General features: G+C 39.2%; 1 protein-coding gene across 2 annotated transcripts in view; it reads left to right on the forward strand.

Moving 5' to 3' along the window:
* Nucleotides 1-16,649, forward strand: part of LOC127447708 (Krueppel-like factor 12) — a 60,491-nt gene extending 43,842 nt beyond the window's left edge. Inside the window, exons 4-7 of one of the 2 annotated variants that reach the window (XR_007898413.1) lie at nt 5,972-6,107; nt 14,274-14,431; nt 14,679-15,495; nt 15,616-16,649. Coding sequence is in view for 1 of the 2 variants with exons in the window: in XM_051709740.1 (XP_051565700.1) it covers nt 5,972-6,107; nt 14,274-14,431; nt 14,679-14,860 (476 nt within the window). In the remaining variant the exon portion in view is untranslated. Of the gene's footprint in view, nt 1-5,971; nt 6,108-14,273; nt 14,432-14,678 lie in introns of both variants that reach the window. The other variant, XM_051709740.1, reaches the window with a different exon arrangement.
* The last annotated feature ends 213 nt before the right edge of the window (nt 16,650-16,862 follow it).

Genomic DNA, 16,862 nt, shown 5'->3' on the forward strand with positions numbered 1-16,862 from the left:
CTTAGCAGCTCGAAAATTAATGAGAGCAAAAACCTACTCAATCACCTTGGTGCCCCCTGGTTAAAGCACTTAACATCAGCTTGCCTGAAGGGTAATGTTGAAATCTTATGAAATTGTGATGGCAGGGTAAAGTAAAATATGCAGAAATGAAAGCTAATTACAGGCATCTCAAACGAAAGTCTGCAGCCTAGTTAGGCTGTGTCCTTCTGAGGCTGTAGGATAGGGTCCTGCTCAGCATTCAGTGCTATGAATGAGATGGAAAAGTAGTTCCTCATGGCTATGTCATAAAGGTTTATGCCTCCATGGTCACGGCATGAAAATTTCAAAAATAAATTATTTGTGAACCACTACAACTACTTTGTAGAAATGGAGGAAGCCACCAGGAGCGTGCACATCCATTTGATTTGTTTTCAGAAATGTTCTTTAAAAAATCTGAATTGTGCAAAGGATTGTGGGAGATTGAAGGCCATGAAGGATGCAACTGATACATCCTCCAAAATAAGCCAAACGAAGGCTGCGAAACGAGGCTGCCTTCCAAGTGTCATCACAATTGAGACGGCCTTTGATGGTGCTTGATGATGTGGCAGCTGAGACATCCAACCTAACCAGGATGCAGCCTTCCATTTGAGAGAAACAGAGTATGTGCTCTGTTAAGCCTTGCTTGCATACTGTCCAACTGGTTATTTTACTGCAAAAAAAAAAAAAAAAAATTGTCTCACTCTGTATTTTTGTCTTGTTTACCTTGAAATTATTTAAACAGTCTTAAAACAAGATACATTTACTTGAGAAGCAAAATGATGTCTTGTTTTAAGTTAAGACTTTAGTCTTGTTTTTAAAGAAATATAATCAAATTTAGTGGTTTATGCTTAAAACTAGAGAAAACTTTGCCAAAAAAATAAAATTAAAATAAATTATATTACGTTTATTTTTCTTACCCTATGAGCAAATCTTTGTCTTGTTTTATGTGCAAGCCTCACTAAATTTAGTTGGAATTATTTAAAAACAAGACTTAATATTTTGGAATATGTCTTTTGCTTTTCAAGTATGTATGTATCTTGTACATAAGTATGTATTTTGTTTTAATGATGTTTAGATATTTTTACCTATTATTTTTTGTACCTATTGATAAAAAGTCAGTACATTCATAGAGGCCCTTTCCTACACTGTTGTGGAGTGTCTTTAGGTGTTGTTGCTGTTCTAGTAAACAAAATTTGTGATAACTGGGATGAAAGTCGAATTGGAGGAATATTGTAATTCTGACAGGTCTCGGCTACTTGCCACATGCCCTAATCAGAAGCACACATCTTGCGCTGTGCCTTCTTAAACTCTCCAGATTGATGGTTTCCTGTAGGGAGGTTTTTATGCTCTGGCACTAAACCTATGGGTGCTGCTATCAAATGCTGTTCAGCCCAAGCAGAGGGCACAAGGGAGCTGTTTGTTGCTAACTTTTTGTTTATCTGGGAATGGTGTCTGTCCCAAATGGTTGGGCATGGTTGGGCATCCTGCAAGGAGAAGAAGGATTTAAATACTGGGTGTCTCTCAGCTGGAGGGGAGGAAAGAGAGAGAAAAAAAACAAGGTTTGCATAATGGGGTGGGGCAGACATTGAAGATGGGTGGCAGCGTGTGCAGTCAGGCACATAGCAACATGGACTCCACCCAGAGAGCTCTGAAGCAGCACAGAGGAAATGGGGTCAGGCCTGGGTGGGGTCCACAGAGTAGCCGACTATGATATGATCAAGATGTGAGATTCATGCTGGACTGTTACAATTTACCACTGTTGTGTAACACTTCTTGTATGTCAATGTTCATACTTTGAAGTGCAGCAATAGGCAATATTTTGACACTTTCTGGTAATTTGCGGATGCTTTTGTCATGGGCAGTGACAGCTGGAAACACAATGGACACTGTACACTTTCACTTGCAAGCATATACTTGTGTACAGGTTGCCAGGGGGAGGTGGGAGGGGGTGTGCCCTTCTCCACAGCTCTGTCTCCGGCAGAGTTACCATGGAAACAGGCAATGGCTGGAAACAACAGAAGAAAGAAATCATGGGGTTTGCTTCACTACCTCTTATGAACTCCGCTTTTGTCATTGCCTTTATATGGACATTTTTAGGAATATACAGCCCAGCTTTGTAGTTAGAATTGATAGATAATGGTGGAGAACACTTTGCAGAGGTAGAGCCAGACTGCTTTGCGGTTACTGTCTACTACAATATCTTCCTATACTGTGCATAGTCAAAAGTATATTTAGATTTCAGAATCACATGAAAGGGTATGACACAATATAAAAATAGAGTTTATGAAAAAGTTTAAGAGGTTTAATCGTTTTCTTCTTGCATCACTGTATCAAGAGAATACCAACAGTATTCAAGGTCTGTTTGAACATTGACTAGTAGCCCAACACTAGTTCTTGTGGGCAATGCAGAAGTTAGTACTGTGTATTGTTTTGGTTTACTCTACATACAGAGGTGGCCAAGTGAATGCTAAAACTGATTTGTGTCTATTCTGAGTGGACAGAATTGAGGAGGAGAGAAAAGTGCTCCAGGCCCCTGTAATGCATCCAATTATTCTTTCGTTGAAATCCTTATCATCGTTTCTGCTGAATGTTTGTGGCATTCTGAGGTGAATGTTAAAACTACCCTTGCAAAAGACATAGAAACATAAGGAACTTTGTTTGCAATGAAAGAAGTTTTTGATGCTTATGACTTAATGAGGAATAGGTCTTATGTTATGTTATCAACTGGCTATTGACCAGTGAGTTACACATCTGTTGGACAGGAGGGGAAAAAAACAATGTAAAATGCAAATGATAAACTGCAACAATAATAACAATTGTGCTTTTAGGAAAGTAAAATAAACAGGCTTATAAAATGTTATAAAGGGAGAAGAAGTAAATGCTTCCCATATCTTTTGTTGTTGATGTCAAAGGAGGCGTGTCCAATCAAACTCTTCAGTACTTTGCCACAAATTCATCTGTCACTATGAAGCTAGCCAAATAAGGCAGATGCCAACATGAGCAGGTAGCGTGACATGCCCTCATGCTTGAAAACAATGAAAAATACACAAAAATATGACAGATACTACATTTAACATGGGTTTAGTATTGTGTTGGGTTGCAATTTGATATCCAAAGAAGCAAAGCCACTGATTTAATTCATGCTTGAAACTATAAGAACGTCCTTTGGTTCTGAATTAAATTACAGCGAAGTATCAATTTACTGTTCGAAACAATATTTATCAATGTTTGTATATACCAGTCAACCATACAGAAATTCATTAACTGTCAGCATAGCCATGTCCACCATCCTAGAGATAGGGGTGAGTGGCAGCGTAGTGCTGTTGTTTTTTGTGTGTGTGATAGTGTGTTAATCGCCTGTGCTGGTGACATGCCCGGAGGACACACCGCCTTAGGCTGATTAGGAGACAGCATGGACACCTCTGATCCAGGATCAGGTCTGACAGACTGCTGAGAAAGCAGTGAATTAAAGCCATAGCCATTCAGCCTGGGCTAACCCACATAGTGCTTACAAAGCCTGCAGTCAGGGAGAATGCTGGCCTTTTTCTGTGGGGAATGAGATAATGCAATCAGATACTGGTGTTCTGTGACTGCGAATCTAAGACACTGGCATACGACAAGACACACACAGGTGTGTCTGAATTAATAACCTGATAGATGACATACTGTACATACATGCTTGCATGTGGACAAAGAGGTGCACACCTGAGTTGGATCATACATTATTAAAATATTTCTTGTTTTAGCATTACATCATGTCCTAACCCTGTGCAATATGATGAAGCATCAAGTGATAAATCCTATTTCTCCTATGATAATCTAAGTTTTTTTTGTCCTAATCAGCCTACCTGGTTTCATAGAAACATGTACTATACCTACATTTTTCAAAATTATTTTTATTTTATATAATTGTATCGTGGCAGTTTCCTGGTAAATTGAACACCAGAGGTGCTAAAACAACAATTACATTTATTCCCTTTCACACAAATCAAGAGTAAAATGAAAGATTATCAGTTCACAAATACTTACTTTTTCAACCTGTTCCTCACACAATGCTATTTTATCACATCTAAACACTTTTACTGTAGTGCATGACATATTAGGCGATACACTGTATCATTAGCATTACCTAACCAAATGCATTTACAGCTTGTTCAAGTGTGATCAAATTGACTCTTCGCTAAGCTCAGCACCTTGGTAACCATTGCTTGCGGTGACAAGCTCTGCTGAACTCCCTATTGGAATGAATGAGAGATTGCATTGAACGACGCGGTTATGGCAAAATATTCTCATAAACAGAATGGATAATATTTTTACGTGGGATGGAATGAAGAGTGACACTGAAATGCATATTTATCTGAAGTTTTTCTCAAAGAAATTGTTAAATTACACAGTAATTTGATTAAAATCTGCGGAGACTGTGAATCAGAGTCAAGGCAAACGATTATAACTTTCACTTAAAAAGTGAAAAACTTCATTTAATAATGATCACACATCTAATAACATTAGCGTAAGTGAACAGAGCTGTTTATAAAGTCTCATAACACACTCATTTTGATGCTGTGAACTCTTTATTTACTATCGCTTTTACTATGACTTGAATAAATACATAAATGTATTAATGTTCAGTTATTAGCTTTAATTTACCTTGGAGCAAATGTAGGTGTCGTTGCAGATGTTATATGCTCATTTGTGAATGAGGGCTGATGCAGTTTAATCCATAACATGCTCTTCTCCAGTTTTATTTAAAGATTATTTAAAAAAAAAAAAAAAAAGAAAGAAAAACACTGTAGGTATCCTCTCTAGGTAACTCGTTTCACTATTACAAATGACCTGGCAAAAACGTGTTTTAAATTTTTTTATTATTTTGATAAAATCCCACTTAAAAGTACTCAAACACACATTACTTCCATAGGCTGTCATTGGAAAATGGCAAACGCGTGTCAGAGTAATGGCGGCAGGGCAACAGTTGCTAAGACAGGATTGGTCAGTAGCGCTTTTAAGGCGGGGCTTAGTGAAGGGTCAACTGCGCAGCAACTGCTTGAGCATTGCAATTGCAATGCAAAGGACTGGGGTAGAAGTCCTGAAGGGCATACCAGTCAACAAGTAATCTGAAAAAGTGATAGAAGTACCACAAAATGACATAGTTGCTTCAGCAATTGCGTTTTTCATCTAATGTTTGATTTTTCTGACACTATCACTTAGGTTTAGGTTCAAGGATTAGGGTAGGGAGGTAGGTTTTGTTGATTTAAAACTCAATAGAACATTAACTTAAAAATTTTTATCTGTTTAAGAGTAAATTTACCTCTCTTTTAGCACCACTCGGTGGACATTTCACCTCGGAATTGCTGAGATACATGTAATGAGCTACGTAATCTCATTGGTCCAAAATCCACCTCCAAAAAGCTGTATTCAGGTACACTGGATCATTAACATTTTCTAATTTGGCAGTCGCTTTTATCCAAAGCACCATACAATACATTCAAGCTATACTGTACATGTGTGTTCACTGGTTTAGTTTTATTTGTGAAATACTGCAGTCTGAGTTTCAATTTTCTGTGCAATACTTAACCCTGCCCCTAAACGGCACGTAATGACAAAAATATGTTTTGTCAAAACGACTGTGATCGCTTAACATGTCAGCTAGACGACTCTTCCTGTCTAAGTAAGTGGTTCTTGGACAATTTAAGCTGCAATACAGCCGCAGTCAAAGGTCTGGCTGTGTGAGAATATGTCACACCTGGTTAGGACATGGTATTACAGTGAATACCAAATACATTTTATTATACAATTTTAAGTTGCTGTCAGACAGATTAAAATTCTGTGCTAATTTCTATTAAAAGTCATGTGGCATATTGTGAGCGTCTGAATCAGACTGAAAATGGCCTTGGGCAGTATGCATATCATAGCCATGTAACTAACCTACTCCTCTGTTTTCCTCCCCCTGTGACAGCACAAACAGACCCCAATGGCCTGTCGCCAAGTCAAATCAAAAGTGACAGTGATGATGACGACCTGCCAAACGTGACCTTGGACAGTGTTAATGAAACAGGATCCACAGCATTGTCTATAGCCCGAGCAGTGCAGGAGTGAGTATTCTCTGAAGACCCACTCTCACAAACACACAGAGCCTACAGCACACCTACTGTTGCATAAACTGAAAATCAAGTTCCAGCATATGCAGACTGACAATCTTGATTTTGCTAAAAAAAATAATGAGTTGACAGGTTAGGCACACCGTAGCTAATGATCTTGTGTTATTTGAAGATTCTGCATGGCATTTTGACATTTAGTCAGCTGTGTCATTTCAATGTCAGTGGATCAAAGAATTGAAAATGAACGCCTCTCATGACAAGCCTTTTGCAAACTGCAAAGCGTTTCTTTAATCTATGGTAACACTAGCTGTCATCACCCATTCTTAACAGCACAATTCCATGTGTCTTCATTCAGATGAGGTAGTCTTCCCATTACAGACTGTGGCATGATCAAAACCAGAAGACTCTCTGAGCAGACTCAAGCCTGTAGGCTGTAAAAAACAGCCTAAGACTTCTCCCAAATACCCAGTCTATTGCATGAGCCAGTTCCCTACCAGCACTCTGTCGTCCGCCTGTTATTTAGGCAAATTATTTGGAAAGTATTCCAGTATTCTTCTGTATGTCAGAGCTCCTGCACTGACACAGTGTAAATGTTTACTTTTGCTCTGAGCGTGCTGTGGACGAACAGTACTAGAACTTTGGCCCCCAGTGCAATAGAATGCCAGAACACAGTTTAACCAGGTTTACAGGAATGGTGTTATTGGGAGAGCTGCTTTTGGCTGTTTACACAAAGAGAGAGAGTGAGAGAGAGAAGAAGAATAAATGTGGGCATTAGGGCATGTGTGCGGCTGTGTTCATTCTAGCTTATGAAACAAGATAACACTGTGGCCAGTGTAGCCACCAGAATGACACTGATAGCACACTGGATTTAACGGATTAGAACAAATTAGCATGTATCATTAGCATCAAAGAAATGTTTGATGAAGTATTTTAGCATTAAATTGGGTCCGTGTTTTTGTGCAATTCTCGAACTAGAAAATTATGTTGTGTCCCATGTTTAGAAAGCATGGTCAGTAAATTAAGCACACTCTACACTGTCCAACAGAAGGAATGGTATCTTGCTATTCTCTCCCGACTCTGGTGGTGTGAATTTGTGGACACAGAGGTTGGCTAGCTCTGCGTGGCTCCCGTGGGACCAAAATAACCCCCTCCGCTCACAGACCTGTCAGAACCCTGTCACGGCCAACCCAAAATGACTCCACTATAAGACCATACTCACCATCAGAAAACCAATTTAGGAGAAAGATAACTCTCAGCTCTGGACTTACTTCAAATGTCCATTTGGTTAAAATGTGTATAACTGGCATATAAACAAAAGTCCTAGATGCCATTATTTGCAGTCATTTGTACATTTTAGAGTTAAGCTGCAGGTATCAGTTTCAGAGCATGTATCTGATGAACAGTCTAAAACTCTGCAAAAAAGGCCCAACTTCCACATTTCTGAGAGCATCTTGAGTGACAAATGCATCTATATGGGTTTTGTGTCTTTTTAAAACACCCTTTGCAATACACATGAATCAATGAGGGAAAGAGGCTTTACTACTCTTAGAGAGGCCTTGGCTGGTTCTTTTGGGTCTGTCGAATCTCTAGGGCCATTCGGTCAGACACATGAGGAGTGTGCCTGTACAGACACACATGCACAGATGTACACATAACCACACACTTTCAATCCTCATAGGACAGAAATTCTAGGCACATATGCAAACGCAGGCACTTGGCCAATGCTTTGCAAGCGCACAATCCTGTTATACATACTTAATGTGCATTCTTGTGGCGGTAACTAACCTCGGTAATCAAAGAGCCGATAGAGTTAACTTTAAATGTCTGTGCCATTAAAGAGGATGTTTTATTATTCAGGTGTAGCTAGCTATAAACATGCTGACAGTTAAAATAATTTGCTCCAAAAGATCCAAACTGTTGCTCTGACATGAAAGTATTGGACCTGACAGAGAAAACTTACAGTTGAAGAAAACGCTAAAGCCTGCGCTCTTTGCGGCAACACTGATAATTTAATGCACACTTGTGTTGTGCTATGAAGTGGGTTCTGACACAACAATGTGAAATCCATGTGTATGTGCATAAAATGTTTCAGGATTTATTCTTTGTTTAATAGGCATTTCAAGATCACTTGCTGGGTTCAGAGGAACTCTGTGACTCCATGCTCGGTCCTGAAAAACTAAACTGTTATGGAAATGTCTTCCCGCACTGTACTTGAGCTACCTCTCCCTGGTTCTTGTCCATCATTCCTCCCTGTTTTTTCTTTGTGGGGTTCCTGGATGAGATGCAGGTCTTGTTGTGACACATGTTTCAGAGAGCATATTAGAGAATACCCTGAGTTCCCAGTAGAAAGCCCAATTCAGAGGTGAAGGGAATGCGAAGACAAAAGGAGTTGACTCAGCGCAGTCCGATTTGAAGCACATTTCAGAATCATGTCCCTAAAAGAAGATTCACTAACTTTAGCCCCTCCACACAGAGACAAAAGCACAAAGCCAGGAACTAAAAGTTGCATGCTGTCCTCATCATCCTGGGATAAGTGAAGGTTGGGATGTTCAACGGAGCAGTGGGTAGAAAGGCACAGAATCAGAAGGTCGTCTTTTAAAGGAATAGTGCACCCAAAAATTTTAATTCTCTCATCATTTACTCACCCTCATGCCATCCCAGATGCATATGACTCTCTTCTTCTGCAGTACACAAACAAAGATTTTTAAAAGAATATCTCAGCACTGTATGTCCATACAATGCAAGTGAATTTGTGACCAAAACTTTGAAGCTCCAAAACAGCAGCAAAAAAGTAATCCATATAACTCCAATGGTTAAATCCATGCCTTCAGAAGCGATATGATAGATGTGGGTGGGAAACAGATCAATATGTAAGTCTTTTTTACTATAAATCTCCACTTTCGACCAGCCCTACTATGTGTGTTCACGAGAGGACCAAGTTCTTTTTCTTCGTTTTTTTGGTAATTCTCATTCTTTGTGTATATTCACCTGTTTTTTTGCCGATTCGCATTCTTCGTGCATATCACCACCTACTGGGCAGAGAGGAGAAAGAAAAGAAAGAAGGAATGGATAAAGGAAAGCAAAAGAATAAATCAATCATATTAGCACAACAACCCAGTAGGTGGCGATATGCACAAAGAATGTGAATCACACACACACACAAAAAAAAAAAAAAAAACTGAAGAAGAAGAAGAACTCGGTCCTCTTGTAAATGTGCACAGGAGGGCTGGTCGAAAATGGAGATTTACAGTAAACAAGGACTTAAATATTGATCACCCACATCCAGTATTTCCTATTTGGTGAAAAACTGCAGGAACTTTCTGTGCATTCCAAATATGGTGAAATGCTATCATCTCCTCTTCTGGCCACAAAAACCTGGTGTCATAGGGTTGTTTTAGATTTGTATAGGAACTTGAAGTGGGCAATTAAAGTGAATTTGCTGTAAATATAACACACTCAGCGCATGTAACCAAACCAAATCAAGCACAACTGTTGAAAAGTGGTGCAGGAAACACTGCCCACACTGCCCTATCATATCCCTTCTGAAGACATGGATTTAACCACTGGAGACATATGGCTAACTTTTATGCTGCCTTTATTTGCTTTTTGGAGCTTTAACATTTTGGTCACAATTCACTTGCATTGAATGGACCTACAGAGCTGAGATATTCTTCTAAAAAGAAGTTTGTGTTCAGCAGAAGAAAGATAGTCATATGAGGGTGATTAAATTATGAGAATTTTTATTTTGGGGTGTACTATTCTTTTAAGGTATCGCACACCAGACGCGTCAGGCGGGCGACACACAGCATCCTTAAATTTGAAATCATTGTTTCCTATGAATGTAAGCACACTGCCGCTGCTGTTCAGCGACAGCACCCAGCTATGACTTTCGTGCCAATCATATAGTTTTCCATTAAATTCAACCCAAATATGAAGGGACATAGATTACTGACTTTAGCCTATGCTACAAGATAAATTATGAAAAGGCAATTTTTCAGTAACAAGTTTTTATTTTTGTGGTTTGACAGTTTGAATAAAGCCTAGGTTTATTTATGTAAATTGCATAATAAACGTTGCCCTTTTTAATCTTCAGTTTGCACAGTTGGACCGATTTATTTTTTCATACTTCTGCAAACTCATCATCTACGTAAATGTTTTCATATTTAAACATTTTAGATTTATCTTTAGTCAGACTACTGTATCATTATTTATGTCAACGGCGTCCCCTCTGAAATATATCAGACTGTAAACATCCTGTAAAGGCTCGCTGCTGAAGGTCTTTCCACTGTAAATCCTGTCACTCCCTTTGTGCTCCCCCTCTCCCTCTGAGCTCTCCTTCCAACATTACCCCTCCTCGTTTTTATCTCGCCACCAACTTTCAAGTTAATATAAAGCATTCGCCCTCAGTCTTTGTCTGCCGCTCGCTCGCTCTCTCGCTCTCTCTCTCTCTCTCTCTCTCTCTCTCTCTCTCTCTCACACACACACACACACACACACACACACACACACACACACACACACACACACTCTTGTAATTTCTCAGAGAAAAAAACCTGTTTGGCTCATTGCCTCTTTCTCAGCTTCTCTTTGTCTCCTCTTCTCAATTTCACTTCTTCCCTCATAGGACTCTTTCTCTCTCTGTGTGCGCTAGCTTTAGGCAACAAGAGAGTTCAGCCTCATTTCTGACACACTGGCTCATTTCCGCTAGGCCTTCGCTTACCAACAGGTGATCCCAGGAGCAAGGGAGAAACAGGAAGTGGGCTGCGTGTGGTGGAGACAGTTCACTGGAGGGGTTGTCTGGCTCCGCTCCCTTGGCCCTCACTGCCAGGCCCAGCCCATGCCATTAAGCAAAGCAGGGGACAAAGAGCTCTTATTATTTTAGAAGGGAAGGGGAGAGAGGACAAGCTAATGTAATTAGCCACTTCTCTGTCTCTACCGATGGGAAAATTGAATTAAATGACTTTTACTCACATACTTTCTCTCTCTCTCACATTCAAACACATGCACACATACCTCACACAGCATGTCCTCACACTGCTCTTCACTCTTTTCCAACAGTTCAGTAAGCTCATTGGTTGATATCTTGTACAAATCCTTTCTATGAGATCCAGGCAGCTTTAGAATCTTTATTCAAAACAGGCCCACCATCTGGAATGTCAAACAATAAAATTTTCCCACAGCAATCATAACAGACAGCATGTTAATTGGGTACAGTTTTGTTCATCTGATCCTATAATACCATTTGATATTGATTTGGAATACGATTTTCCAGATTAGACCAGTACGTAAAGTCAATTACTTGCATTTTACTAACAGCAAACTAACTATACAAAAAAAGCAAATTGCACTGCTCTGTAAAAATTATGACTCCTTTTGTATGAAAAAAGATCTAATGATTTTGGTCTTTAACAATTTGCTTTGTAGAATCAAAATGCATCAAATATATGCCTACAGCGCCATCTAGTGATAGATAAAGCACAAATTTGTGAAATTTGTTAGGGCAAAAAGGTTGTACCGTAGTTGCCATGGTTTGTTCCTGGAAGGCAGCAGATGTCCTAACCCCGCCCCTACCCTAATCCTAACCAAATGGAGCCTGTAAGGCAGAGTAGCCTGCCTGGAACAATGGATGGCACCTTTCTCCCATCGCATAGTTGTAGTTCACAAACCCGGAAGATAATTCGATATGGGTTCACCTACAAGTTGACGTCAAGGCTGAACAGCTCTATATTGTTTTAATATGAACAGCCTATTACATTTTTTAAACAGTTAACTAATCAAATATTAAAATAAAAGTTAAATAATAAATACATATTTTAATTTTAATTAATTGCTTACACATTTAAAGTGAAAAACAAGTTTCAAGGGTTTTCAATATTTGCATTGAAAGAAACTCGTGAAATATCAGCGCGATGACGGTTGCCTCTTATCGATTATTTATAGCGTTATTTTGCCCCATGCAATCCTCCAAGGCGCTGTCTCGAGCGGCGGAAAAAGTCTTGTGGTGTTGCAATGTCTGACATTTCTTTTAAATTACCTGCTTGTGTGACGACATCTCGCCCACATCCGAAATACTGCAAAACTACGGATTCTTCTTCGACACCAAATAACTGTTCTCCTCGGTATTAATTTCCCCACACTCCACAGTTTTGTGCTTTTACCGCACTGTGCTGTTATTTGTGGATTAGTTGCTCATTGATGGGAACATCTGGTGTACGCAGTAGCCTACGCACGTCTAAGTATTTGCTGTGGAAAAAAGTGAAGGAAAAAAAATCTATCTATTATTGATATGTATTGCAATGTAATAAGTAAGGAATGAAGTAAATAAAGACCCCCCTACCCGCACTTTGACCACATTTCAACCACCGACGTTTTAGTGCAGTGGGTGGACTTTTTAGACGGTCCTTTACACACCGTAGGCGAATATACAACGAACTTCAAACATAAAACTACCCTGCTTGGAATTAACGGTCTGTCTATGAAAAAGTCTCTTTAATAAAGCAAAAAAAAAAAAAAAAAAAAAAAAAAAAAAAAAAAAAAGAGAGAGAGAGAGAGAGAACGAGAACGAATGATAGGCTAATAGCGCCGTACAGTACAAAGGGATAATCAAAAGATAATCAAAGATAATCAAATCACAAAATAAGATGTGCCCCATGTGCATAGTCTTCATACACTGACATGCAGTTTCTTACCCCTAAAAACAAAATAAATCATTGAATGTTTGAACTTGAGCTCTTTATCACTCTGTAGCGAAGTTTACACCAGTCCTGTAAATAAATTATATTTGTTTATTAGGTTATTAGCCTAAAATGTACGAAGGATCAATCCTCTTTGTCTTTGATTTTTAGTTTAAATTAGTGCATCTAATTTGATTTTAGTCCATTTTAACAGGAGGGGAGACAAAGGAATATTCAAATAAAATGTCTGATAGCCTATTAACTGCTCGTCATCGTTACAAGGGAAAAGAGGCGACGTTAATTTCAGAGCTAAAAGGGAACTGTTGTCCAAAGGCCGCCCAAAATGTGATTTAAAAAACCTATTCGCTCAGAAAGGAAAGATCATGATGCTGTCATCGGTGGCTAATTTCTGATTTCAATAGATAAGACGCGAACATAACGACTTTTACAACGAATTTGCGGAAATTCTCAAGGCGGGACGCATTGAATTCGTGTTCAAGTAACGGTGGGAATACATTGAAAAATATGTTAAGGACTATAGGTCACTCATAGCAGTTGCATAGCATTATTTCTGGTTAGTCTGATATGTGAGTATGATTTGGTGAATTGAATTGATTCCTGTGAAGGATTAGATAGGCTAGTTATATGGTGCGTTTTGAATTTTGACTCCCAAACTGTAATGCAAAAGGCTCTGGACTGATCTGGGCCCCAATAACGAAATGTTGATCTTAGTTTATTTTTTTTTTTTTTTTTTTTTTTTAACAAACGTTTATTATTTTTTTTTACGTGCTTTTCCCAAAACTGCACTTAACAAAAATGCGCGAGGACCCACTTTAAGTGCTTTTTGAGTTGCTGTCTATGTGCGAGGTGCTGAAATGTGACCGTAAAATGCTGCTCCGCTCGTCAGTGTAACTTCATTATAGTTGTGCGTAACTTTATATATTATATTATAACATATATTATAACATTTGTAATTTACCTCGCTGGAAATGTTTATACACATTTAACCTAATTAATTACACAATTACATATTGTTTTTGGAATAATTTTTTGTAGAATGGTCTATTTATTTTACACAATAACTGCTTCGTTCATCAGGTGTGCATTTTTTATATTTCGTTGTCACATATTGCTCTGTTGATTGAGATGACAGTTTACAGGATCAGTGAAGACAGTGGAGGACATGTATGACAAGCATTAATTGAATATAACGAGGTTCACCGTTATATAAGGAGACGCATGGAAGCTTTATGGGGGTTTATTCTCAAAATGTTTCTGTATTCTGTATAATAAAGATAATTAATATATTTCATACTGACACATGGAATCACTTGCTACAAATGGTTACGCTGTGCTATCATGTTACCACATGATGGAAGCAGTGAGCCACAACTGTATGTGCAAGTAAACATTGCTTTTGCCTCCTGCACCATTGTAATGCCCTGTACAGTGTGATTAAAACATCTCCTTTCTGTTTCTCTTTCAGTTCCATGTCACCATTCAGTATTGAGAGCATTCGACGGCCACAGCCACCTGAATCTCCAGACTCCAAGAAGAGACGTATCCATAGGTGTGACTTTGCGGGCTGTAATAAAGTTTATACCAAGAGCTCCCACTTAAAGGCACACCGGAGGACACACACAGGTTAGTCAGTACACAAATGCAATTTATACACATTTTCAGTCTCATTTCTTTTGATTTGAGTGTCTTGATCCTGGTTAAGCAGTCTTGATTGATCCATATTGGAGAGTTCCTATTTGACAATTATTCCCTAAATATTTCCAATATTAGAATTGTGTTTTTGTGTTGTTCACTAAGAGCTATTTATTGCTGCAAACATCCATTCCTTCTGCTTATGGACTGTATCATCCTCTTCCATTGTCTCCACCAGGTGAGAAGCCATACAAGTGCACCTGGGATGGCTGCACATGGAAGTTTGCCCGCTCAGACGAGTTGACACGGCATTACCGTAAACACACAGGGGTCAAACCCTTTAAGTGTGGGGACTGTGACCGAAGCTTCTCCCGTTCAGACCATCTGGCCCTGCACCGCCGTAGACACATGCTGGTCTGAACTGGGTCATCTAACTTATTCACATATCCTCGCACACACGCACACACGCACACACACACACACACACACACACACACACATAAGGGGGGAGCTGGGACTCCCCAAATAGTATTCAGCTGGGCTGGACACAGACACGGCCATCCCTGTCCCTGAGAAAGAGAGAGAGGATAAAAGAGATTATGATGATTTCCACACATCTGAAGAGCTTAACAGGGTCCATTCAGGTGGGGATGGAGGAGGCTATTCTACAGGCTACCTGTCATTCTGAAGAAAAAATTCTTCACTTGGATAAATAGTTTGTTTTCTGGTTTTCCGGTTTTCCTTTCTGAATCTTCCTTGTGTTCTATTCAAATATGGCTGCTTTTCAGTCGACATCTACAATGTGAAGAAATGCAGAAAGGAATGGCTGTACATGTTGTTATTCTGGTCCAAACCTTATCTGGGCTGCACCTCGGGCAGATGTTGACCAGGTTCACATGGTGATGAAGGCAAAAGTGGGACTGACCATTAATAGTGTTGTTGCACATTTTTTAGCATTTACCTTTGTGGAACATCAAGAGCCAGGCACATCTGAGACGGATCAAGGGGTTGTTCTTTTGATGACCGATCGGAAACTTTGGACCAGTGATTTCAAGGTGAGAGGAACTGAGGTTGTCATTTACTACAGGTCAATACACAAGCGAATGAGATTACACAAAGCAACATATCAAAAATTGTATTTATGGTCATTGTATCTTCTGTTTCCCCAAATGCAGATTTTCAACTTAAATAGAGACTTAATGAATTTGATCCCTATATAAAACAGATGGACTGAAAGGCAGTGGAGACCAGCATGAATTTTAATCTTTGTCCAGTCATGTTTATGCTTGTTTAGTGCTGGTCTAGCTGTTGGACCAGCATAGCCATACTGTTCTCCAGCACTTAGTTAAGCTGGTTGACCAGAATGTCTCGCTGGTTTAGTGAACTAAGAAGCCTGGTGGAGACAAAAATGCAACATACCCTGGTGGTCAGCTAAGGTTTTTTTTTCCCCAGCAAAAAATAATGTCACCATATTAACTGACTAATTAGGGGGCGCGGAAGACTGACCCGTCCTCAAATCGCGTTCACTTTCACACATTCAACAGAAATAGTGAATATACACCTAAGAACCGATGTGCGCAATTTCTTTTCTCCTGTCTTGCTAAACTTTCGCCTGGCACTGCAGCGCATCCTTTGACAGCCCAAAGCGTTGATGTCAGGTGCGCTCATGTAAACAAGGTCATTCTTGCGTGCGCGCCAGTTTCAAATGAGTGACGAGGTGAATTAACACTTACATTTCGGTCTGTTCCTCACACAACACTATCATATGGCTTCAGAAGAATTCAAATCTAAGGCACGAGTGTTATGGATGACTTTAATGTCGCTTTTATGTGTGCTTTCGGAGCTTGGACAGCCACAAACATCATCCTCTCGTCCCTCTATCTTGTGTTTAACGGATGAAAAAAGTAAAACTGGTTTTGAACGACAAGGGTGAGTAAATGATGGCGGAAAGGTCCGTTTTTATTAAAGTTTATCAGTATGATTAATCAGGTGTTAATTATTGTTCAGAGGTCCTGACCGCTACCGAAACAGTGCGTAGACGGCGCTGTCACGTGATACATGTTACTTTTTTCTGCGCTGGCTAGAATGCGACAATCACAGTCATTTGTTATTACTGGATGCGGATTTAAAAAAAAAAAAAAATAGAGACTGCTGAAGCTTATTTCCATTCATAGGTATGAATCCTTTAAAATATCAGTTTATATATATATATATATATATATATACACACACAAACTATTCTAGAGTAAAATTATATATATATATATATATATATACTATTATATAGTATAATTATATATATATATAAACTATTCTAGAGTAAAATTTTCTCCAATGACATATAAAACCTTCTGGTAGTTAAATGCGGCTGAATGGAGGATTCGGTTTTCTGAGCGGCCAAGCACCCCCTGGAGTGGGGGTT

Source organism: Myxocyprinus asiaticus, chromosome 11 (assembly GCF_019703515.2).
Source record: "Myxocyprinus asiaticus isolate MX2 ecotype Aquarium Trade chromosome 11, UBuf_Myxa_2, whole genome shotgun sequence".
NCBI lineage: Eukaryota > Metazoa > Chordata > Actinopteri > Cypriniformes > Catostomidae > Myxocyprinus > Myxocyprinus asiaticus.